The sequence below is a fragment of the Hemitrygon akajei genome, chromosome 32 (assembly GCF_048418815.1).
Source record: "Hemitrygon akajei chromosome 32, sHemAka1.3, whole genome shotgun sequence".
Lineage (NCBI taxonomy): Eukaryota > Metazoa > Chordata > Chondrichthyes > Myliobatiformes > Dasyatidae > Hemitrygon > Hemitrygon akajei.
The window spans coordinates 6,665,136-6,690,051 of record NC_133155.1 but is presented as its reverse complement, the minus strand read 5'-3'; the positions used below and the strand labels follow the sequence as shown (position 1 = coordinate 6,690,051).

The window sequence follows — 24,916 nt, the reverse complement described above, 5'->3', positions numbered from 1 at the left end:
CAAGATCCAAATCAACCAGTGGTCCCTTCCCCTTACTTTCCTAGAGCATTTAATCAAAATTCAAAGGTCCAAACATGCCTTCCTTTAAGTTTTTCTACCAACTACCTTCCTACCCTCAGAGACTCATTTCCTATTTCCTTAACAACATTTCCACCGAAATGCTGAGGATGCAACTTCCTTTCCTGTTCCTCACGTTACCTGATATTTTTTTGAGTTTTTATCTCCTTTATTGAATTAATAAAAAATGATCTGACCTTTCTTACAAGCTATAGTCCTTTCTTGTTGAAGCAGACCCTTCAGTCTTATTTCTACTGTTGGAAAGGGATCTTAGCAAACATTATTATGTGATATTGAAAATGGTCAAATATCTCACTTGTCCTTTGATTATCTAAAGCTATTGGCTGCAATGTTCTCCTCCAATGATTCTCCACCGTCTAGTTTGGTGATACTGCATTTTTGTCTATCCTGTTATAACTAGAGAGTATCCAGAAATTGCTTGTACCATTATGTCTGGTGTCCTTAGGGGTTTTTAATCATTGAGTTCTGGTTGCTCTTTTTTCGTTACTAGATTTGGGCAATTTTAGAATTGGGCAGCCTGCGGATAATGAACACTGAGCTGAGCTGAATTGAACTGAAATGCACTGAAGTATGCCTTTTGTGTTTTATATTCTGTTTTCAATCTTTTATTTTGTTGCCGTTTGCGTGATTTTTTTGCGTGTGGGGAGTTGGGGGGGGGATTTGATAACTTTCTTTGAACGGATAGGTTGCATGGTTCTTTGTTTCATGAGTGTCTGTGGGGAAGACGGATTTCGGGGTTGTATACTGCATTCATGCTTTGATAATAAATGTACTTGGAACTTTGAATCTACCAGATGAGAAGCAAAATTGCTTAGATTCCCCCATCTCTTATGAATACGCCATTTAGGTTCACAAACCAGACTCTGGTAGTAATGAACCAGTAAAGATCCAAGTTAAAAAAAAAGGTTCCAAGGTTCATTTATTATCAATGTATGTATGCAGTATACAGCTCAGATTCGTCTTCTCCAGTAGTCACGAAACCAAGAAACACCATGGAAGTCATTCAAACCCCTCTCCCCACACAAAAAAATGTACAAATCGCTCCAAATTTACATGTAACGAGAACAAGAGCATCGACCCCACCCCCAAACCCTGCATGCAGAAAAACAAACTGGCGAACTGCAAGAACATCAAACCCCAACCCTCCCACTTCCTGCATAAAAAAAACTTACAAATCACACAGTGGCAGCAAGAGCAAGATGTACAGGTATATCAGCACTTCATGTTTCCTTAAGGATAGTGGATATGTTCAGTGTAAACTTCCATGAGAATATGAACACTATTAAGTGGATCCAGAATACTATAGGGTCTAATATTTACTGACAGCTGTCTGAGTCAGAGCCAAATGAATCTCTTCATCATTTTTTTCAAACAATGCTGTGTATTTATTTCTCACAAATAAGCCTTGGGTTCATTGATAGATTCTACATTCTTTAGCCCCATCTATTTTCCTGCCTTACTCGTGTATGACTCAGAATTTTATTGTCCTGTCTGAATCTGAGCTGAAATCTGTACTTCCAGTACATTACAAATCATTTTCTGACTCCTACACATACCTATTTAACACCATGTCACTTGGAAGTAACATTTCAACTTCAATAATTAACTTCCTGTATATACTCTCTCCACTACTTTTCACAAGTCTCAGCTAACTGCAAACTCTATGTCCCTTGCACTTTGATCCTCTCTGTGATGTACACCAGAAATCATTCTCTCTTCTTCAAATCACTATATGATAACAATTCAGCCTTTTCATATTATCATTTTCAAATACAAATTCTATGCCTTACCCTGTTCTAGAACTTTTGCTCCCACCACACAGCTCTTTATTTCTCCATCAAAACTGTGATGGCCTTCTACTATTCGATATTTTCCTACTTGGTGCTAGTCAAGTGATCAAATTATAAACCTCTTAACTCAGCTTCTTTTACTTTGCCTTCAGTTCGATTCTTTTGCAATCCAGATACCAGTTACCTGAGCAACAAATTAAGCAGACTTTTCCCTTTATGGTTGTTATAAGGATGTTATACTAAAAAAAAATTCAATTAAAAATTTATTGGGATGGAACAATCCATATTTTTAAGATCTGGAAATCAAGTGCAGCTATTACTAAGGCTAAAGAAAACAGGAGCAGCGGAGAAGTGATCTCTAAAACAGAGTCATGTAGATCAAAAACGATCTGGGTTTGGTCTCCAAACTGAGCTGTTAGTCAGTCTCAGATACTGTAGTATTCCAATGTTTTTGTTGGCTTTGGCAACCTTGGATTGAGGGAGGAAAACTGTGCAGAGTTCTGCTTGCAATTACAATTCAAATCTGTCCTGGAGGTACCAGTAAATATAGGAGCAGGTTTGGTTACAATTTTCTCTGTTGTCAGATAACCTGCAGATACTCAAACAACATGTGCAGACTGGTCATTGTAGTGAATATTCAAAGATAATGGCTTAGTTACATAGTCATAACCTTGCATCAAGGAGGAAAGAAACCTCAGTGTTTGAAAGCTTGACACTTATAGGAACATTCAAAAACAATTTCTCTTAAACTCTGAGACATCCAGAGATAAAAACATCAAATAGCAATTCTGAAATACAAAGTTATTTTTCCAAAACACAAATCAATTGGGGGTTTTACAGCTGATCTAATTTATCTAATAATAGAATTGCTTATGCGTGATCTGAAGCTTCAGCAGTATTAACAGAAGAGGGAAAAAAAGTTAGCAACATTTTTTCTGAGTTTGGTGAACAAAATTTTTTTTTACAGTTTTGAGCCGTTGCCCATCTTAGACTCTTCAGCTGTATGTGTTAGGAAAATGGCATTTGATTAATGTAAAACCTATGAACATTTGATTTGGGTATACTACACAGGTAAGCTGCATGAGCAAATATTTATTTGCCAATAGATATTAAAGGAATATCCCAAACTTGATCAATATCAATCATATTATTTTAAAATCTAGATGAAAAATAAAGCTCAGTTAAGACAACTGCTAAGGAGATAAGGAAAATGCCAGAAGAATAATAAGAATTAAGCTATTCAGCCTATTGAGTGTGCTCCACTGTTCAATTCTGACTGATATTTTTTTCTGACCTTATTCTCCTGCCTTCTCCCTGTAACCTTTAATGCCATTGCCAATCAAGAACTTATTGATCTCTGTCTTAAATAAATCTAATGACTTGGTCTCCACAGTCCTCGATGGCAATGAATTATACAGATTTTTTCCCTCTGGCTGAGGAAATTCCTCCTCATCTCAGTTTTAAGGGATGCCCCTTTAAGGTTGTACCCTCAGATGCTAGACTCTCCTACTGATGGAAATATCCCTTCCACTGTCCACTCAATCCAGCCTTTCAGTATCTGGTTGGTTTCCCCTCTCATCCTTCTGAACGCTATCAACACAAAGACAGCAAAGATTCCTGTGAAACCCTTCTGGACCCTCCCCAGGGCTTGCATATCTCCTCTCAAAATGGCTGCTCTGTTGATAACATAAATTCATAATTTTAAGGGAATGAAGCAATAAGAGCAAGATCAGGTAAGAAAATTTCCTCCCTCAGAATTTGATTATAATCTGACAATTCCATTCCATGTTGCCAAGATATTGTCTCCTCTGTCATTCTGTTTAAGGGTCTAAGTAATGGCAAGGCTTAAACAATAACTTATAATGTCTTTGTCAAGCACACATTGTTGGAACAGGGATGGACAAAAGGTTGGAGTCAGGCATCAACATTGTTCCTCAGGGCAGTACCCTGGACCTGCTTCATCAATGGCCTTCCTTCCACTGTAAGGTCTGAAATTGTGATGTTTATGAGTGAGGGCTCAAGGTTCATTTTCCTTCACAGCTCAACCAGTGAAGCAGCCCATGCCCACAGGCAGTAAGACCTGAACAATATTCAAGCACACGCATGCAAAAATCATGTCACAGAAGAATCAGCCAATGATCATCTCCAACAGAGAAAGATTAAACATCTAGTCTTGACATGCTGTGGCATAACCATTGCCAAGTTCTTCATCATTAACGTCCTAATTGTCGTCAATGACCAGGAACTCATCTGGTCCGGCCAGTGGAATATAGATGCCAAATGAGCAGGTCCAGAGGCTAAACATTCTGAGGCAAGTGACTCAGTTAAGGTCTTTCCACCAACTACAAGGTGCAAGAAAGTAGTGTGTGGAATGCTGTCCATTTGCTTGAACGAGTACAGCTCCAACAACTGTTTAAAAAGCCTGATTCCATCAAGGACAAAACTGCTGGCTACATTCACATCTCATGCACCACCCTGGCACTTGCTGCCCCACTACTGGCACACAGTGGCTGAACTGTTTACCATCTGAGCTCATCTTATATTGTCAGAGAAAGAGAATGGTGATGGGGTTGAGACATTCAAGAACTGAAGCACATGGGAAGATTGAGTTTTGGTTTCTGATTCAGTGCAGGACACCTATAGAATGGGGTAAAAGGCAGAGAGAAAAGTTCACGAGAGACTGAATGCAGGTCAACAATTACACTTGATACTCAGGAACAGCCGTGTGTACACAAGGGCAGTATTCTTCTAGTTGGTTCAGGACACAACTGTTCAGCACATATAAAATCACTAAGTAGGAAAAGATGTTTTTCAAAAAACAATGACAGAGTGATGAATCTTGGTTTACGTGCAAGGATTAAAAGAATAATTGTCCACATGTCTGATGTCATACTATCATAAGTCCCTAAAATGTCTCCATTCTTTGCAACAATTATGTGACAGAAACACTTGGTGGTATTATGGTTTAACCAGTTTGATTAATTGTGTTGCAGGAATTATTATTAAAAACAGTTTATATTTCTGTCGATGTGCATGGGTAGAATCTTGAGTTTAACAGATTTACTATTTGAAGACAATGTCTTCTGAATAAACAGTTCCCAATTCAAGGTGGAGATTCAATAAGTGGCTTGAATGCAGATTTTGAGGATGATTACGGACATCTTTGGATCCTGTCAATGTCCAAGTCCTGTGGGGGATCTAATTCTTCCTCGCAGGCATCTCCAGATCCTAATTGCATAGTTCTATCTGAACAGATGTCTCTTTTGTTTTCCAGTTCTTCTTGTAAAATGGAAGCTGAAGATTCTGCTAATATCTGACCTGTATCAAGCCAAGCTAAAGGATTCTCTGTGGGGCCCGGTTGTAGGTCTGTTTTAGAAGTTGACAGATCTTCACTTTTTGCTTCTCGCCCATTCTTGGCAAGGCGTGGAACCTTCTGGATGTCTGCAAGTAGCTCCTGGTTTTCTTCTTTCCAGTGTCGGAATTTTGCTGCTGTCAAATTAGGATCATCCAAGATCTTGTTGATAGATTGCAAATCTACAATTTTGGCCTAAAATTGTTCAGAGAATTGTTAGTAACCACCATAGCAAAAACACAAACAACAAAAAACAGATGATTCATGCAACAAGATTGACTTAATTACTTGCCTTTAGTGTGCTCTTAAGTACTCGCAAATTGTGCACTTTCTCGTTGATCACTGGATTCTTATTTCGTCTGATGAATGACTGATGATAATCTTTTCGAAAAGATTGTTCTTTACCAATTATTGAGACTCCACCCTGTTCCAAGACTTTTATTAACACCTCCAGTTCATCATTAGAACTCTGAATGGGTTCTGAATAAATGGACAGAAATATAAGTGAGTTGTATATAATAAATTATTTTGAACATATCCTATCCCTCAAGAGTAGTGCACCAGGAAGGGGAGATGTTTATTTATTGGCAAATACAACCCAATGAAGAGTTTAGCTGATGCAGTCTTATTTTTGTGCTGTCCCTTACATACCAGTAACCAGTTTATTTTACATAGTTATTTCAAACTATTGCTTATTCAAATTAATTTTATACTAATGTTGATCAGATAATCTCAGTAAAATTAAACCTTTGTTTTATATAGGATAACTTGGATCAAAATAGCTCAGGGTAGGTCTTACAAAGTGAGTGGTAGGACACTGAAGAGTGCTGTAGAACGAAGGGATCTGGGAATACTGGTCCATAATTTGTTGAATGTGGTGTCACAGGTAGATAGGGTCATAAAAAAAGTTCTTGGCACTTTATAGATTAAAATACTGAGTACAGGAGTTGGGATGTTATGTTGAAGTTGTAGAAGATGCTGGCGAGGCCTAATTTGGAGTATAATGTGCAGTTTTGGTCACCAACCTACAGGAAAGATGTAAATAAGGTTGAAAGAGTAAAGAGAAAATTTACAAGGATGTTGTTGGGACTGGAGGACCTGAGTTCTAAGGAAAGATTGAATAGGCTAGAATGGTATTCTCGAAAATGTAGAAGATTGATGGGAGATTTGATAGAGGCACACAAAATTGAGTGGTATAGATGGTGGGAAAAGCCTGCTTGCATTTACCCTGAGGTTGGGCGGGACTAAAGGTCATGGGTGAAAGGTGAAATGTTTAAGGGTAACATGAGGGGGAACTTTTTCACTCAGACGGTGGTGAGAGTGTGGAATGAACTGCCAGTGGAAGTAGTGGATGCAATTTTGATTTCAATGTTTAAGAAAGTTTGGATAGGTATGTGGATGGGAGGGTTATGGAAGGCTGTGGCCTGGATGCAGGTCGATAGGACTAGGTAGCTTAAATGGTTCAGCATGGACTAGATGGTTTGAAGGGCCTGTGTCTGTGCTGTAGTTTTTTTATGACCCCATGGTCTTTCTAAAATTATAGACTGAACGATACAAATGTGGTGGGAGACTTCTCTTTTTAATCTTGTCTAGAATTAGCTTCCATTCAAAATACAAATTATAGTTGCAATTCAACTTTAGTTTTAAGAATTGAGAACAAGTCAACAGAGTCAACAGGTGTAAAATGGGAGGCAAGAGTACTGTAGTGGAGAATGCCAGATGATGAGAGCTAACATTTGGCTGCCATGAAAAAAAAGTGCTGAGAGGAAATGGAAAACAGCAAGCATTGGCCACTTTACAGATACATTATGAGAGAGTGGGAAGCCACAAAAGCTGGTATACAACAGTGAGATGGGGGGGGGGGGGAGAACTGTGTGATTCTGCAGTCACAGAGTGTGGGGTAGCAGCAATTCAGAATGGAGGTAATGCAGGAGTGAGAATGTAAGGATAAACATGGAGGAGGTGTGGGAGATCACAGAGCCAAATGGTTAAGGAGATAAGGAGCGTACTGAAGTTCTAAAATTCAGCGGAGAGGAGCTTCAAGGATGAAGCTATAACCTCATTTCCCAACTGTGGAAGAGCAGGACATGCCAGGAGGTTTCAGAGTTTCTGTAACTGTAATCCTCTTCTAAAGAGTATATAATTAATTAGAAGTAACTTCCTGCTGTCTGTCACAGGGAAAATCATTGCTTTCTTCCTAAGCCACAAAGGCTATTCCTTTCCACAAACACCCGATCACCATATCTCCAAGAGATATGCAGGCAGCATGAACCAGTGTTGATAGCTCAAATCCAAAGGAAGAATGGAGTATCTTTGTGAACTTTGATTGATCAGAGAAATTAGTCTCCATCTGCTACGTGATGGCATGCAAACTGCAACCATAACTGGTCCACAAAACACTGGAGGCGAGTGAACGTGAAGCTGCACATCATCTACAACAGGCTTGAGCTGGAAACTGTTCAACCTGCATTGCCTCCACTGCAGAAGCAAGATCACTTCCAGCTTTAGTTGTCAAGTTACAGAACATGGACAATGCTTGCATATGCACAAAGATTGAAGCCAAGCTTATTAATCAAATCGTTCACTCAGCATACAACCCCTAGTTCTGATCACTCCAATTTCAATTAGATCATTACTTATTCTTATCACTAGTAAGCATAGGCCCAGCCTAATTATCTCATATGCCAAGGTCATCATTCCAGTAATAAATCTGGTGAGCCTTTTGCTGCACTCCCTCTATCACAGTCATATTCTTCTTTTAAGCACAGGAAATTCTGCAGATGCTGGAAATCCAAAGCAACACACACACAAAATGTTGGAGGAACTCAGCAGGTCAGGCAGCATCTATGGAAATGAATAAACGTTCAACATTTTGGGCCAAGATCCTCCTTCAGGACGAAGGAAGGGGGAAGACACCAGAATAAAAAGGTAAGGGGAGGGGAAGGAGGATAGCTAGAAGGTGCTAGGTGAGCCCAAGTAGGTGGGAAACAAAGGGCTCGAAAGAAAAGAATCTGATAGGAGAGAGGAGTGGACCAGAGGAGAAAGGGAAGGAGAAGGGGACCCGGGGGAAGTGATAGGCATGTGAGAAGAGGTAAAAGACCAGAGTGGGAAATAGAAGAGGTGGAGGGAAATCAATATTCATGCCATCAGGTTGGAGGTTACCCAAATGGAATATAAGGTGTTGCTCGTCTTCCCCAAGGGTGGCTTCATCTTGGCCCAAGAAGAAGCCATGGACTGACATGTCGGAACAGGAATGGGAATTAAAATGTTTGGCACTGGGAAGTTCTGCTTTTGGCAGACGGAGCAGAGGTGCTCATCTCCCAATTCACAATGGGTCTCACCAATGTGGAGGAGGCCGCATATTTTTTTTGTTAGGATAATAAGATCTGAATTCAGTACTCTGGATGTAGTTTCATCAATGGCCTGTATATTAAGAGAAAGACATTTCCACTCTGGTGCTTTTGGAATGAGATTTACCTCCTCACCACACTTGGATTTGTAGGCAATGATACCAGATCCCTATAAACACTAACCTCTGTCAATCTTTCACTATTACATCGGGTGGCAGAGTGGCGATACCTCTCTACCAAAGGAGGTGCAAAGCCTCCTTCCTTCTGCTAGCCTGCAGGTAATCTTTGGGAAGGTGTAGCACCTGCTTAGCCCCCCGATCAGGGACATGCAAAGCCACGGGAGCAGGTGGTGCATATCACAAGTCCTGGTTATGCGACCACTGACGCCAGGCAGTCAATCTCTGAAGAGTATTGATAACGGTTGGGGTCACCCATCTTGTAAAGACACTGCCCAGAAGGCGGCAATGGCAAACCACTTATGCAGAAAAATTTGCCAAGAACAATCATGGACATGGAAAGACCATGATTGCCTACTTTATACAACATGGCACATATTGAATGAACAAACAACATTATATTTCATCCACACAAATGTACCAATCCATTCAGTTTATCTACAACTTCCAAAGCTTCTCTGCATCCTTCTCACAGCGCATACTGCCACCTAGCTTTAACTTGGTACTACTCAAAATGAAGTGCTTGGGCCTGAGTCAAGTCTCTTAATTGGGAGTGTACAGAAGTCAAACTCAAGTGTATTGTCATTCAACCATACACACGTATACTGCCAAATGAGACAACGTCCCTCTGGTCCAGGGTGTACAACACAGTACATATAACTCACAGAAATAATACAAAGTAATATCACCACTAGTAAATTAACAAATACTAAGGTACATTTGCAACACAAGTTAAAAAGTAAACAATATAACACCACTGGTGTTTCATGAGTGTAGCATAAACAGCAGAGGGAGTACTTCACCTTTGGTTAACTCACCTAACCTGTCAAGTACCTCTTTTCCCATTTGTGATAGAATCTGGACCACAAACTGGCCTCATTTGCCACATGAGAACCCACAGGATTAGATTACCTTTACTTATCACACGTACATTGAAACACGTGTCAGACTGCATTGGCGTCAGCGACCAACACAGTCCGAGGATGTGCTGGGGCAGCCCGGGAAGTGTTGACATGCTTCTGGCACCAACAAAGCACGCCCACTACTTCATAACCCTAGCCTGTATCTTTGGGATGTTGGAGGAAACTAGAGAAACTGGAGACTCAGGTACAAAGTTGCAGAGATTCAGCAACAGTATCATCATCATCATCCTGAGTGGTGGGGTGGAGATACCAAAGGAGGTTTAAAGAGCTCCCTTCCCTCTGCTAGCCTGCATTTACCCTTGGGCAAGGTGTAGCACCTACTTCCCCCTCCCCCCACACCAATATTAGGGTCACATGAAGCAGGTGGTGGATGGTCGTATGAGCAGCCGGTGCAGATCACAAGTCCTGGTTATGTGACCCCTGACACCAGGTAGACAATCTCTGAAGGGTATTGATAACGGCTGGGGTCACCCAGCTTGTAAAGACACTGCCCAGAAGGCAACAGCAAACCACTTCTGCAGAAAAATTTGCCAAGAACAATCATGGACATGGAAAGACCATGATCGCCCACGTCATATGACGCGGCCAATGATGATGATATGAACTTTTGTTTTGATTCAGCAAGAGTACAGAGACAAAAAAGTTCATATAAAAAACAAATGGAAATGTAGAGAGAAATAATAAACAGTCAATGAGAGAGGAATAGAGGGGAAAGTGTGCAGGTCAGGAGAGAGTGGGGAGCAAAAGAGGAGCAGTGGCAAGGGTCCAGAAAGGGCAGATGAATACGGTGCTAGGAAAGAGACAGCGACAGTGAGTAAACTCAGCAACAATGTTGAATGAACTGCAGGTGGTTAACAGATTAAACAGCAAACGCAGGAAGAACAGAGATGGGAGAGTGGTGGATACAGCACCATGGTAACAGTGGTTGGCACAACGTTTTACAGTACAGGCAACTCGGGTTCAATTCCTGCCACTGTCAGTGAGGAGTTTGTATGTTCTCCCTGTGACCGTATAGGTTTCTTCTGGGTACTGCCACAGTCCAAAGGTGTACCAGTTGGTAGGTTAATTGGTCATTGTAAGTTGACCTGCGATTAGGCTAGGGTAAAATCGGGGGTTGCTGGGTGGCGTGGCTCGAAAGACCTACTCCACACTGAATCTCAATAATAATAGTAATAATTATTATCAAAATACATAATAAAAGACTAACAAATTCAAGAGATTGCATGCAGAAAATGCCAGGAGAAACCAGAATATATCCAACATGTTACAGGATCCTGCAGCAGTTTAACTCAATCTGATTACTCACATTGGCACAATCAAGTGGCAAACATCATTCAGCAAAATCTTGCTTTAAAATACAAGTTCATGAAAGACTTTATACCTTACTATAAATACAAGCCTCATCTAGTTTTAGAGTCATAGTCCCACAAATGGTATTATTTCTATAATAACTCCAAGAACAGACTTAATAGGTATAACCGTTTCAAACACATAGAACATACAGAGATCAATGTGAAAAACACCAGAAATATGCTAAATTAAAAGAGAAAATTGAAAGACTATGGAACATGAACCGGGTATACATTGCCCCAATTGTAATATCAACAACTGGTAACATCTCAAAGTAACTGTGCAATAGCTTTAAACAATTAGGCCCATACCGCAACATTTATCTCCAGAAAGCCACAATACTCTAACGCCACTAGAGTAGTTTGAAAGTTCCTAGCAATTGTGAAATGAGTGTGCTTGGCTATGCCTGTTTTACCAGCTTAAGATGAGAGAGAAAAAACAAAAAAAGGTGGGAAAACAGAAGAGCAAGTGTAGACACAGGGATAAAGCAGAGGCGAAAAATGCATAGTGAAGTAACAATGAAGGAGTGAGAGACGGGAAGCTGTGAGAATATTGTGGAGCTGCAGAGTTTTGCCTGTGTGAGAGCACAAACATAGCAGCTGTGGAAGTGCAGTAATGGATTCAGCTAAAAGTAACAGTGGACTAATAGGTTAAATTGCAGTAGAACATTTAAGTGGCTTCAGAGACTGGTAGACAGCGAGAAAGGAACAGTGGGAGTCAGTTCGAGCTGACAGCAGGAGGCAGTGAGCCCTGTCTGAATGGATTGTGACAGGATGAAGTGGCATGGAGAGAACAGCAGATCTAAGTGCAGATCAAAAGCAGGAAACAGTGGCAGCCGAGAGCAATTTATGAATGAGGAATTTAATCACAAAGCATTATGAAACTTTGTTATTCTGTTCAGAGGACTGGGGAAACTCAGCTTTGAATACACAGTATCTAAGATCAAGCCGTGGATGAGGTGGAGTTTAGTCAATGTTATCGAACAGTAAACACGGCTTGAGGAACCCAGTGGTGTGCTCATGCTTCTGCTTCAAAAGTACTAATTGTTTTCATTTTACTGATACAAATCAGGGGCTTTGCAGTGAGTGATGACCTTAATGCGTCCACTTTCCATCGGTAGAGTACATCGATGTGGTACCAGGTTAATTACCTTCACCCAAGAAGATCAGAATAAAGCCAGGAGTTAAACTAACTTCAGTGACTTCATCAATAACCTTCCACCCACCACTGAGTTCACTTAATGTGTGGATTTTTGTGTATGATTGCAGTGTCTTCCATTCGTGTCTCCTCGGATAACGTAGCCATTTATGTTTGCATAAGAATGAGGGGAGGGAGAGCATGAGGTGGGGGAGAGAGAGCAAGGGGGCACCTACCTTTCAAATGCAATCACATTGTATTATTGAATGTCCACAACCAACTTTTTAGAATCACTGCTGACCAGACATTGGAACAAGCATTACAAAGGGAAATCAGAGGCCAGGACTTATAGACAATAGGCAATAGGTGCAGGAGTAGGCCATTCGGCCCTTTGAGCCAGCACCACCATTCACCGTAATCATGGCTGATCATCCACAATCAGTACCCCGTTCCTGCCTTCTCCCCATATCCCTTGACTCCGCTATCTTTAAGAGCTCTATCTAACTCTTCTCTTGAAAGCATCCAGAGAATTGGCCTCCACTGACTTCTGCAGTAAGCAGCTTCACAAAGGCGTGCAGGAAGGAACTGACTGATGGGAAATAGAAATAATTTGTTTCTAGCAACAGCAGTTTGGAAAGGAGAGCACGAAGATTGACCCAGGAGAGGGGCAGGGGGTGGGGAAGTGTTAATACAACTTCACATTGATTATCTTAAGAAGACAATACTTTTCTGAAGAACCAGCATCATGTTAAGATTTTATGACAGCTCCCACCTGAAATCTGTACTCTTTCCTTACTGGGGCTGGACGGCCCACTACCAGGATCTCTGCCACGTCCACTTTGCCCATTGCTACCTGCTGACCGTCGCGATGTGGGAGAGAAGTCACTAGTCCTCTGAGCCTGCTGGAAAGAAACAGGGGGTCAGGTTCACACTGGACAATCACAATCTGATTATGTACTTCTGTGACAAAACAGTTCTGCATGGATGCTGCTGCTAGCAAGTCAAACATTTTTAACGTAATCTTTCCTTTCACCCTCCCTCTTCTCTTCCTGGATTCCCTTCCCACCCTACCTTCCTTATCTCTGTCCAAAAATTATTTGCTTTACAAATGAATGGGCAAAGTGAGCAGTTCTTGCTTTGAGAATGTCCAAACACATTCAAAAGCTCCATGTTAGAATGGTGGAGCAGACACAGTGGGCCGAATAACCTACTTTTGCTTCTACAGTCCTGTGCAGAAGTCTTAGGCACACACATATAGCTAGGGTGCCTAAAACATTTACACAGTACTGTAGTAGTTTTATGTATTGCACCAGAATATTGCTGCAAAACAAATTTCATGACATATGCGAATGATGATAAACCTGATTCTGATATGGGTCTCTACTGAGAGTGAGAAGGGGGCGGGGGAGAGGGGAGCACCAGAGAGACATTCTGTAATGGTCAATAAACCAGTTGTTTGGAATCAAATGACCTTGCCTGGTGTCTCAGAGCTGGGTGTGTCTGCACCCATGCCAACCCTCTTCCCTGCACTGGCACTCCTTCTCCGCCACTTACCCCACACACTTCCTGTGGCGACCCACCCTCACCATTCCCAGCATCTTTTGGTCCTGCCAGATTTAAAAACTTGCTCTCTGCTCCACATCGACACATGTATAAAAGTGTTAGACACCCTAGCCAAGGTGAATTTTGGGCTCTCCCCTTTCCTGGCTATGAAATCCTTGCTTAAAATTGGAGCATCATTTCCACAAACCCTTGTGCAGTAAAGCTCAATTGTCATTTAGTTCTACTATTGTGAATGAGGTTAAGGAGAGGAGCAGATGACACCCAGCACTGAAGAAACCTACTACTGAATCTTTCAACAAATATCTCTGAAGCAAAGGGGGGTGGGGTCAGTTGATAGTGATCCTGCTCCTGGTTAGCACCCAGTGACTAAGGATGAAATTATTCCGAGGGAGAAAGTAGGCAAGGCTAGGTTGTTGAAACTGTGGCTGAGCACGTCTGGAGTCACACAGCTACATCAGTGAGGTCTTGTAGACGTGCTGGTATCCAAGAGTAGTGCAGTACCCTAAAATGAATAAGCTCAATACTGGAGAGGAGGGATGAAGTTAAATGGGAAAAGGAAACTTGAGTAAATCCCAGAGTAAATTCTCTGTACTTTAGGTGATTTTGAATTGGGGCAGCCTGCAGCTAACAAACTGAATACGCCTCGACTCTAGTCACAAACAAGAGAAAATCTGCAGATGCTGGAAATCCAAACAACGCACACAAACTGCTGGAGGAACTCAGCAGGTCAGGCAGCATCCATGGAAAAAAAGTCCAGTTGATGTTTCGGACTCATTTTTTTGTTGCTGTTTGTGTGATTTGTTTTTTTTTGTGCATGGAGGGTGGGGTTGATGTTTCTCCTTGAACGGGCTCCATAGTTTTCATGGCTTTTAGTGGGGGAGACGAATCTCAGGATTGTAACCGCATACGTACTTTGATAATAAATGTGCCCTGAATCTTTGATATTGTCTTAAGTTAGTAGTTCTCTAGATATTCTGACCTGCAGCTCTCTGGCTCTTTTTCCAACACCTTTTACATTCATCCTACATCAATTAAAGCTGGTTAGTGGTATCAGCACCAGACTACAAAGCAAGTGGTCCGGAGTTCAAATCCGGCCGGCTTCTTGCACGCTCTCCTTCTGTGCTGGATTGAGTGTCGAGCTAGCAACTCAGCCTCGTGAAAAACAGACAAAATGATAAAGAAACGGCAAGATTGCTGCCCGATGCGACACAAGCCGTGAAGAGGAACAACATCCAGACCAATCACTGCCGTATTACCACGTCTACTTATCTAATCTCTTCATTTTATTGAGACTAAAATCTTATTGACTTCTTCTTTGGTGCTAGCCTTTTCATTCAGCTCTGTCAATACTCACAGTGTAGGGTTTCAATCTGGAAGCAGAAGGCACTTCTGGAGAGTCATCACCCTCTTCGGTCTCTGTCTCACTCCAGCAGTCTGTCGTGGAACAGCATTTGGTTCAACAGAAGCAGACAAAAGTTAAACAGCAGCAAGTCATGGTTTTAAAATTAAGATTGGGGTGCAAAGTATCAATGGTATTACATCTCTCTCCAGTGGCAGCTATATGTATAACAGCAAGCAAAGGAAAACCATTCTAATCGCAGAAAGAAGGGCTCATAATTAAATGATAATTTAATGATTTTTCACGAGAAAATAATCCAAGCATCTGGATCGCATTAGATATTCCCGCTGCTGCCTGTAAGGAGTTTGTACATTCACCCTGACCGTATGGGATTCCTCCTAGTGCTCCGGTTTCCCCCCCACAGTCCAAAGATGTACCAGGAAGGATAACTGGTCATCGTAACTTGTCCTGTGATTAGGCTAAGATTAAATCGGGGTTGTCGGTGGTTGCTGGGACAGCACAGCTCAAAGGGCCAGAAGGGCTACTCCACATTGTATCACTAAATAAACAAATAGTACATAAAAATAAAGCTAAAGGAACATCACACTGATAAAAGTATAATCTCTTAGATGATAAAATAAGTTGAGACTTCGGCTGTCCTTTGAGAAGCGCTTTAAAATAAATGCCACTCTACTGACATGCTATCATCAACACAAAGCAATTACATTTTATGACTTGTTGTATTACAGGTGCTATATAAATTTATGGGAACATAGAAAAATGATTATGCCATTCTTCATTCTTCTCATGAGAACTCCTTCATCCCATAACCTCTCATATCTTTAACCTTACTAACCTCAAATCTAAAATCAATGAATGACCTTGCATCATGTTATTTATGGTACAGAGTTCCAAATTTCTACTTGCAGAACTGTTTGCTAACTTCATTCTTGAAAGGGTTGGTGCTTTTCTTTCAGGTCCCCAACCAGTTTTTGGTCAGTATACATTTCTTCCTTAATAGTTTGAAAACGTCAATCAAATCACCCAGTAAACCTGATATAGTCCGGGGACTGTAACCCAAGTTTAAGAAGGCAACACACACAAAATGCTGGAGGAACCCAGCAGGCCAGGCAGCATCTATGGAAAAGAGTGAACAGTTGACGCTTCAGACTGAGATGCTTCACCAATTTTAAATAATCTTGGTCTTAAATTTAAGTCTTGGGAGTTCAGTTAATATATTCACATTCAGTGTGGTGGGGTGGAGATACGTCTCTAGCAAAGGAGGTGTAGGGTGCTTCTTTCCTATGCTAACCCTGCAGGTCAACCTTGTAGCACCTTCTTAGCACCCCCCCGCCCCCCCCCCCCAACAGATCAGGGTCAGGTGAAGCCATGGGAACAGGTGGTGGATAGTTGTATGAGGTTGTATGAGCAGCTGGTGCATATCACAAGTCCTGACACCAGGCAGACAATCTCTGAAGAGTATTGATAATGGCTGGGTTCACCCATCTTGTAAAGACACTGACTAGCAGAAGGTAATAGCAAAACACTTTGGTAGAAAAATTTGAAAGAACAGTCACGGTCAAGATCATGATCGCCCACATCATACGGCACAACACATAATGATGTCATAGGACATGGCACATATGATTACGACACAAACTTAATTTTGATTCAGCTAGTGTATATGAACATAAAAGTTCATACAAGAACACGGAAAGACCATGATCGCCCACACAATATGACATGGCACATAACAAACGAATGATCACAGCCTCTATGACTGATACAGCCTTACTAAGGTTTGGAGGCCAAAGGTGCCCACAGTATGTAACGTCTAACCCAGTCTTCATATAGCACAGCAGTGCTTTGACCCTTTGACTATCACTAGTATGTGTGGGTGAGTGGGTACATTCAAGAAAATACAGTGCCTTCCCAAAATAGAAACCCTGGATGAACTAGATTTGTCGTCTGCTGAGGGCCGGACCTGTGGCATTCACGACCAAAGATCCACAATCCTACAAGTTGTCCAGGTATAACCTATGGAAAGCCATCGTGAGAATGAAAAAAATACCCCTGAGGGAAGTTTGAGAGAGAATTGGATGCCCAACAGCTGTGGCAGGGTTTGCCTGCCATTGCTTCTGATGAGGCGAAAACCGATAGCATAAATGGCAGTGGTGCTTCACTCCCCAAGGAGCTCAACGCATTTTATGAACGCTTTGGAGGGAGAATAACACTATTCTTGTATGAATCCCTACAGTATCTGACAACCAGGTGAACTTTGTCTCAAGAGGCCAATGTCAGAACATCCTTTAACCTGTGCTGACCAACTGACTTGAGTGTTCAAGAAAATCTCCCTTTTACGGTCCGAGGTTCAACAGGGTAGGGATCATTCCGGTGCCCAACAGGAGGAGAGTGAGCTGCCTCAATGACCATTGCCCAGCAGCACTTACAAGTGCTTTGAGAGAGCAGTAGTGGCTAGAATTAACTCCTGTCTGAGCAAGGACCTGAACCTGCTGCTGCAACAAGCCTACAGCAGACAAAATCTCACTGGCAACTAGACAACCACAAGACATAGGTTAGAATACAGTTCAGCATATACAGCTCGATGTTTAACACTAGTTCTCTTAGTAGTAAAAACCAAGCTTCAGTAGTTGGGCCCTGGTACTTTCCTCTGCAACTGGGTCCTCAATTTCTTTATTGTGAGACCACAATCAGTGAGGATCAGTAATATCATCTCCTCCTCAAGGATGCATGCTAAGCCAACTGCTCTGCTCTAGCACCACTCATGACCATGTGGCTAAGCAGGGTTCAAACACCAGCCAAAGCTTTGCCACTGCTGTCCATAGAATCTCAGATGGCAATGAGGAAGTTCACAGAAGCGAGAGAGATCAGCTGAGTGAGTGGTGCCACAGCAGCCAGTGAGAGCTGATTGTGGACTTCAGGAAAGGGAGGTCAGGGGAACACACTCCCGTCCTTGTTGAGGAAATGGTGAGCAGCATCAGGTTTCTGGGCAGCAACACCTCAGAGGATCAATCCTGGGCCCCAACACATTCATGCAATCATGAAGGAGGCAAACTAGCGGCTCTACTTCATTGGAAGTTTGAGGAGATTTGTTTTGTCACCAAAAACTCTTTCAAATTTCAAGATGTATAGTGCAGAGCACTCCGGTTGATTACATTACAGCCTGGTACAGTGCCTCTAATGTACAGGACTGCAAGAGACTGTAAAGGATGAAAGACTCAGTCCAGCTGGACCCTGTCAGATCGCCGCAGGTTGTAAGAGTGGGCTCACTCACCTCCAACCCTCTCACTCTCAATACAGGAGCCCCTCAGGGCTGCGTACTGAGTCCCCTCTTTTACTCCCTGTATACCCATGACTGTATCGCCACCCACAGCTCCAATCTGCTAATTAAATTTGCCGACGACACTACACTGATTGGCCTCATCTCAAACAATAACGAGGAGGCCTACAGGGAAGAAGTCATCCCTCTGACACAGTGGTGTCAAGGAAACAACCTCTCCCTCAATGTTGCAAAAACAAAGGAGCTGGTTGTGGATTACAGGAGGAATGGAGATGGGTTAAGCCCTCTTGACAACAATGATCCTGGGGTTGAGAGGGTGAACAGCTTCGAGTTCCTTGGCATCCACATCACCGAGGACCTCATGTGGTCCCGCTGAACATCGATGGCTCCTCGGTAGAGATCATAAAGAGCACCAAATTTCTTGGTGTTCACCTGGCGGAGAATCTCACCTGGTCCCTCAACACCAGCTTCATAGCAAAGAAAGCCCAGCAGCATCTCTACTTTCTGCGAAAACTGAGGAAAGTCCATCTCCCACCCCCCGCCATCCTCATCACGTTCTACAGGGGTTGCATTGAGAGCATCCTGAGCAGCTGCATCACTGCCTGGTTCGGAAATTGCACCATCTTGGATCGCAAGACCCTGCAGCGAATAGTGAGGTCAGCTGAGAAGATCATCGGGGTCTCTCTTCCCGCATTCACTGTCATTTACACTACACGCTGCATCCGCAAAGGAAACAGCATTATGAAGGACCCCATGCACCCCTCATACAATCTCTTCTCCCTCCTGCCGTCTGGGAAAAGGCTCCGAAGCATTCGGGCTGTCACGACCAGACTATGTAACAGTTTCTTCCCCCAAGCTATCAGACTCCTCAATACCCAAAGCCTGGACTGACACCTTGCCCTATTGTCCTGTTTATTATTTATTGTAATGCCTGCACTGTTTTTGTGCACTTTATGCAGTCCTGTGTAGGTCTGTAGTCTAGTATAGCTTTCTCTGTGTTGTTTTTTTTACGTAGTTCAGTCTAGTTTTTGTACTGTGTCATGTAACACCATGGTCCTGAAAAACGTTCTCATTTTTACTATGTACTGTACCAGCAGTTATCGTCGAAATGACAATAAAAATTACTTGACTTGACTTGGTCTGTACACACCAGTTGTGTAAAAGGCACAACAGTACCTCTTTCACCTCAGACGGTTAAGGAAGTTTGTTATGGGCCCTTAAATCCTAAGAACTTTCTACAGGGGCACAATTGAGAGCATCCTGACTGGTTGCATCACTGCCTGGTATGGGAACTGTACCTCCCTTAATCGCAGGACTCTGTGAGAGTGGTGCAGACAATCCAGCGCATCTGTAGATGTGAACTTCCCATAATTCAGGACATTTCAAGGACAGGTGTGTAAAAAGGGCCCAAAGGATCATTGGGGACCCAAGTCACCCCAACCACAATCTATTCCAGCTGCTACCATCTGGGAAGTGGTACCGCAGCATAAAAGCCAGGACCAACAGGCTCCAGGACAGCTTCTTCCACCAGGCCATCAGACTGATGAACACACACTGATTTGAGTGTACTCTATATTACATTGACTGTTCTATTTATTATAAATTACTATGATTGCACATTGCACATTTAGATGGAGACATAATGTAAAGATTTTTACTCCTCATGTATGTGAAGGATGCAAGAAATAAAGTCAATTCAATTCAACCTAATTCAATTCTATCAGAAGCACACCCTCCTCCACTGCCGAGGGCATCTTCACGAGGTGGAGCCTCAAGAAGGTGACATCCGTCATTAAGGGCCTTCACCATCTGGGACATGCTCTCTTCTTGTTACAACCATCAGGGAGCCTGAAGACCCACTCAACAATTTATAAACAGCTTTTTCCACTCTGCCATCAGATTTCTGAGTAGTTCACGAACCTATGAACAGTATCTCGCTATGGAACTTCTTATATAATTTATAGATCTTTATGTCTTTGCTCTGTACTCCATCATATGTCAGTGATAATAAATCCAATTCTGATTTTAAACCTCTAAATATAAAGGACAGTAGCCTTTTAAAAATATTTTCAGTACTTGACACGTAATAATCTATCTATATGAAACAATGGCCATCATTTTTATGCATTTGTCTCCAGATGAAGGAGCATCTAATGGGTCCCTGAGGGGAGTGCAAGAAAGGCTTACTCTTGCTTCCTGTAAACTTTTGTGTTTATGTTAGAGTTAAAGCTCTCTCACCTTCCTCTTTGTTTACAAAATTCTTCTCAGTTTTGTATTTTTGTTTAGCACCGATGAGGCTGTTAATCCACCTACAGAAACAAAAACAACTTCAGAGCCTGGCACACAACCACAAAGGGCAATGGTGGATGTGTCATCCACAAATTATTGCGTATTAGCACTAATAGAAGCATTAAATCCTGGAATACAGAGACTGAGAGGAGATAACTCCAGCTTCACATCATGGGACAAAAGCTCCCCCAGGCAGACTGCACACAAAACAGATGTAAATAACAGCTTCAACCACTTTTTGGGACAGAACTGAAGAATGGTTATTTTTCAATGTGTGGAAATCATTTAAAAAAAATCTTTCTTTGATCCTATAGTAGTTACCATTCTATAGATTTGCCGAGTACGCCCACAAGAAAATGAATCTCGGGGTTATATATGGTGACATATATGTACTTCGATAATAAAATTTACTTTGAACTTTTCATATAAATACTTACAGCAATATCACTCTAATTGTATCAGAACCTTGGTAAAATAACCCATATACAGCCTGTAGTGAGATGTACATCCAAGCAATAACTTACTTGCTCATTTCATCTACGTTCTCCGCTGAAAACACGAAGGACTTGAACTCCCTGTGACAAAGCTGGAACACGCTAAAGAGGGTCAGGAGAATTCAGCATGGTTAGAGGGAAAAATCAGACTGTCCATATCTTCTTTTATTATGACAGGTACCAGATAGTCCTGTGCATCTCAACAAAATGACGCAGCTTTCTGTGTTTAGTAGTCATAGAATATCTGATCATTATTAGTATGCCCTGTCCAGATATAATGGACCTTAGAGAGGCTGAGAGATTATACTATATACATTCATAAATTTAAGTTCAGAATGTTATTTGCTTACTTATATTTTTGCATGATTTTTTTTTTCTTTTCTGTACACAGTGTTTGACAGTCTTTATTTAAAATGGGTTCTATTGGGTTTGTTTTGTGAGTGCCTGTAAGGAGTGGAATCTCAAGGTTGTATATAGGATACATACTTTAATAATAAATGTACTTTGACACACCAAAAAAAATAAATCGCACTATAAAAAGTTTTCCAAGATTTTGAAGAGTCTCAGCTCGAAATGTCGACTGTTTATTCTTTTCCATAGATGCTGCCTGGTCTGCTGAGTTCCTCCAGCATTTTGTGAGAGTTGCTTTGGACTTCCAGCTTCTGCAAATTTTCTCATCTCAGATATTTCTTCTCAGAGCAGAAAAGGTTAAGGAATGGGGTGGCAAATCATAAACACAAGAGATTTTGCAGATGCGAGAAATCTTGAGCAACACACACAAAACGCTGGAGGAACTCAGCAAGTCAGGCAACATTTATGGAAATGAGTAAACTGTCTCAGCCGAAACATTGACTGTTTATTCCCCTCTGTAGAGGCTGCCTGACTTGCTGAGATCCTCCAAGCAAGGAATGGAGTGGGATTGCAGGGAAGTAGGGTAGTGCATGGTAGGATTTAATAGTGGAGTTGAAATAATTAGGGTTTGCTTGAGAGAATGGGGAAAACTTCCCTGGTGATTTAATGACACATTTGATATAATTGAGAAAAATTGTAGTGGAGGTAATGAAAAATTCTTTATGTAGTGAATAGTAACATTAAAAAGGAAATTGGTTATATTTTATTCATGAGTTAATTTGTAGGACAGTGAAGAGGAGTAGAAGAGGGAGTAACTGGAAAACAAACAGGCACATCTGGAGACCAAGCTGCCTTGCCAACTGAGCTCAGTCAAATCAACACAGGCCAGATGTTGAGCTCTGAACCTGGCTGTGACTTACAGTTCAATGTCACACTTAGAACTTGTTTATCAGTTTGAGAATTATTTTCTATAGTGGGCAGGGGCAAAGTATTTGACAAGTCAGACAAGAAAGGAACTCCACCTAAATTCTATAATCCATACAATTTCAGGAAAATTCAGATACCCTATATGTCTGTGCTAATGATGTTTTCCAGATTTGGTGAGTTCTTCTCTAGATTGATCCCAGGCTAGCAACAAGGAAGAGAGCCCAGCACCGAAGCTGGCTGGGGCTTATCCCTCAGTGGGAATGGATTACTTCAACACAAACTATTGTAAATAATTTAATACCCAAGAAGAAGATTTTGTTTTGTTCTTTTTCAGAGGTGTTTGGTGGGGATTTTGTTGCCTTTCTCCTGTCATCCATAAGCTCTGACTGATACACACTAACAGTATCCTCCCAGAGCTGATCCAAGCTCGCAACAGTTCTGGGGAAGTAGTATCCCCCCCCCCAGCTGTGTAGTTTTCATCCACCGGGCATGACTTCCCATAGCTCATATTCATTAACCTACTCAGAAAGAAAAGTGGAAAAGGGGTTTGAATACACTTACAATCAATGTTACCTGTAATTTTTTTTCTTTAAACAGCTATGCAGATCAACCATTGCTCTGAGCAGGAATCTATCTATCTATCTAGTTATTTATTTATTTACACGCAACCTGAAAACTGCGCAGCACTTTAAATATATTTTTATAATATGCACATCAAACAAACCACAACTCACTGTACTTGCATATTTATATTTATTGTGTTTAATTATTATTGTGTTCTTTATCTTTGGTGTTTTGTTGTGCTGAATAGGATCTGGAGTAACAATTATTTTGTGGGAAAAGGGGTTCACAGACACTTACAATTTCCTCTTGTGTTCTCCAGCTGCCTCCACAGAGTATGATGACAACTTGATCAATCCTTCAGCTTTCTCATCCTACAAACAGTAAGTAATTCATAAAGAGATTCACTCACACAGGCACTAACTTAGGGACCTCTGTTTATCATCTTCATTTTCAGTCCCAAGTTTTAAGCACCAGCCCTCCCTTTCCCTTTTAACATCTCCTCATTTCCCATATTCCCAAAACAAAAAGCATTTCCTGATCCACATAGAATACTTCTTCAACCTTGTTGCAAGAAAGACACAGTGAGACTGATCACTTACCCCTGCCAAGCCAAATGCGTCGTGTTAATGAATAAAGGGAAAAATGTAAACAATAACATAACCTCATATGTTAATGATAAAGTCTATGGCACTACACACCAAGCCATGAACAGCAGCAGGGTCTGTGGCCGCTCTAGCTCTAGCTCTAGGTGTGGCAGGTGTCTGAAGTGACCTCATTAGTCTAATGAAGCTGTGAAAAACTGAGCAGAGCTGAAAAGCAGGGAAAGGACCAGGTTCAATACAATCATCCCCTCAAAATTGATCAATAGGCCACAAGATCTTGGCTTCAATACCGCCTGGTGCAACAGGATCCTCGATTTCCTCACCTGCTGAGCCCTGTCAGTTCAGATTGACAACATCTCCTCCACAATCACCATCAGCACAGGTGCACCAAAAGGCGGTATGCTTTGTCCTCTGCTCTAAATCACTTTATACTCATGACTGGGAGGCCAACTACAGCTCCAATGTCACATTTAAATTTGCTGACACTGTATATTGGCTGAATCAAAGGTGGCCATGAATCAGCATATAGGAGGGAGATCAAAAATCTGGCTGAGTGGTGTCACAACAACCTCTCACTCAACGTCAGCTAGACCAAGGAGGTGATTATTGACTTCAGGAGAAGGAAACTGGAGGTCCATTAGCCAGCTCTCATCGGGGATCAGAGGTGGAGAATGTCAGTTACTTTAAATTCCTTGGTGTTATAATTTCAGAGCACAAAAAAACCTTTACTTTCTGAGAACTTTGCGAAGATTTGGCATGTCAACTAAAACTTTGACAAACATCTATTGGTGTGTGGTGGAGTACTGAGTGGTCTGAGAGTATTATGGCCTGGTATGAAAACACCAGTGCCCTTGAAAGGAAAAGTAGTGCATATAGCCCAGTCCATCACTGGTAAAGCCCTCCCCACCACTGAGCACATCTATGTGGAGCGCTATCATCAAAGACCCTGACCATCCAGACCATGCTCTCTTCTCACTGCAGCCATCAGGAAAAAAGTACAGGAGCCTCAGGACCCACACCATCAGGTTCAGGAATAGTTATTAACCCTCAACCATCTGGCTCCTGAACCAGTATGGATAACTTCACTCACCACCACAGTGAAATGATTCTACACCCTATGGAATCACTTTCATGGACTCTACAACTTAAGTTCTTGAAATTATTTCCTTTATTTGTTTGTTTTTTTTTCTTTTTGTATTTGCTCAATTTGTTGTTTTTTGCACAATGGAAACGTTTGTCCATCTTTGCTGTGTGCAGGTTTTCATTGATATTTGGTGTGAATGCCCACAAGAAAATGAATCTCAGAGTGGTATATGGTGACATATGTATT

The 24,916-nt window shown here is 41.7% G+C and overlaps 1 protein-coding gene across 3 annotated transcripts in view; it reads right to left on the bottom strand.

Annotated features, from left to right (window-relative positions):
* Positions 1 to 2,118: 2,118 nt before the first annotated feature.
* Positions 2,119 to 24,916, bottom strand: part of cnksr1 (connector enhancer of kinase suppressor of Ras 1) — a 115,398-nt gene continuing 92,600 nt past the window's right edge. For 2 of the 3 annotated variants that reach the window (XM_073034459.1, XM_073034461.1), the window contains 7 exons: positions 23,282 to 23,355; positions 21,173 to 21,244; positions 20,598 to 20,668; positions 15,074 to 15,153; positions 12,929 to 13,058; positions 5,513 to 5,700; positions 2,119 to 5,415 (listed from right to left, as the gene is read on the bottom strand). In XM_073034459.1, coding sequence (XP_072890560.1) covers positions 5,020 to 5,415; positions 5,513 to 5,700; positions 12,929 to 13,058; positions 15,074 to 15,153; positions 20,598 to 20,668; positions 21,173 to 21,244; positions 23,282 to 23,355 — 1,011 coding nt within the window. In that variant the 3' untranslated portion in view covers positions 2,119 to 5,019. The remainder of the gene's footprint in view (positions 5,416 to 5,512; positions 5,701 to 12,928; positions 13,059 to 15,073; positions 15,154 to 20,597; positions 20,669 to 21,172; positions 21,245 to 23,281; positions 23,356 to 24,916) is intronic. The other variant, XM_073034460.1, reaches the window with a different exon arrangement.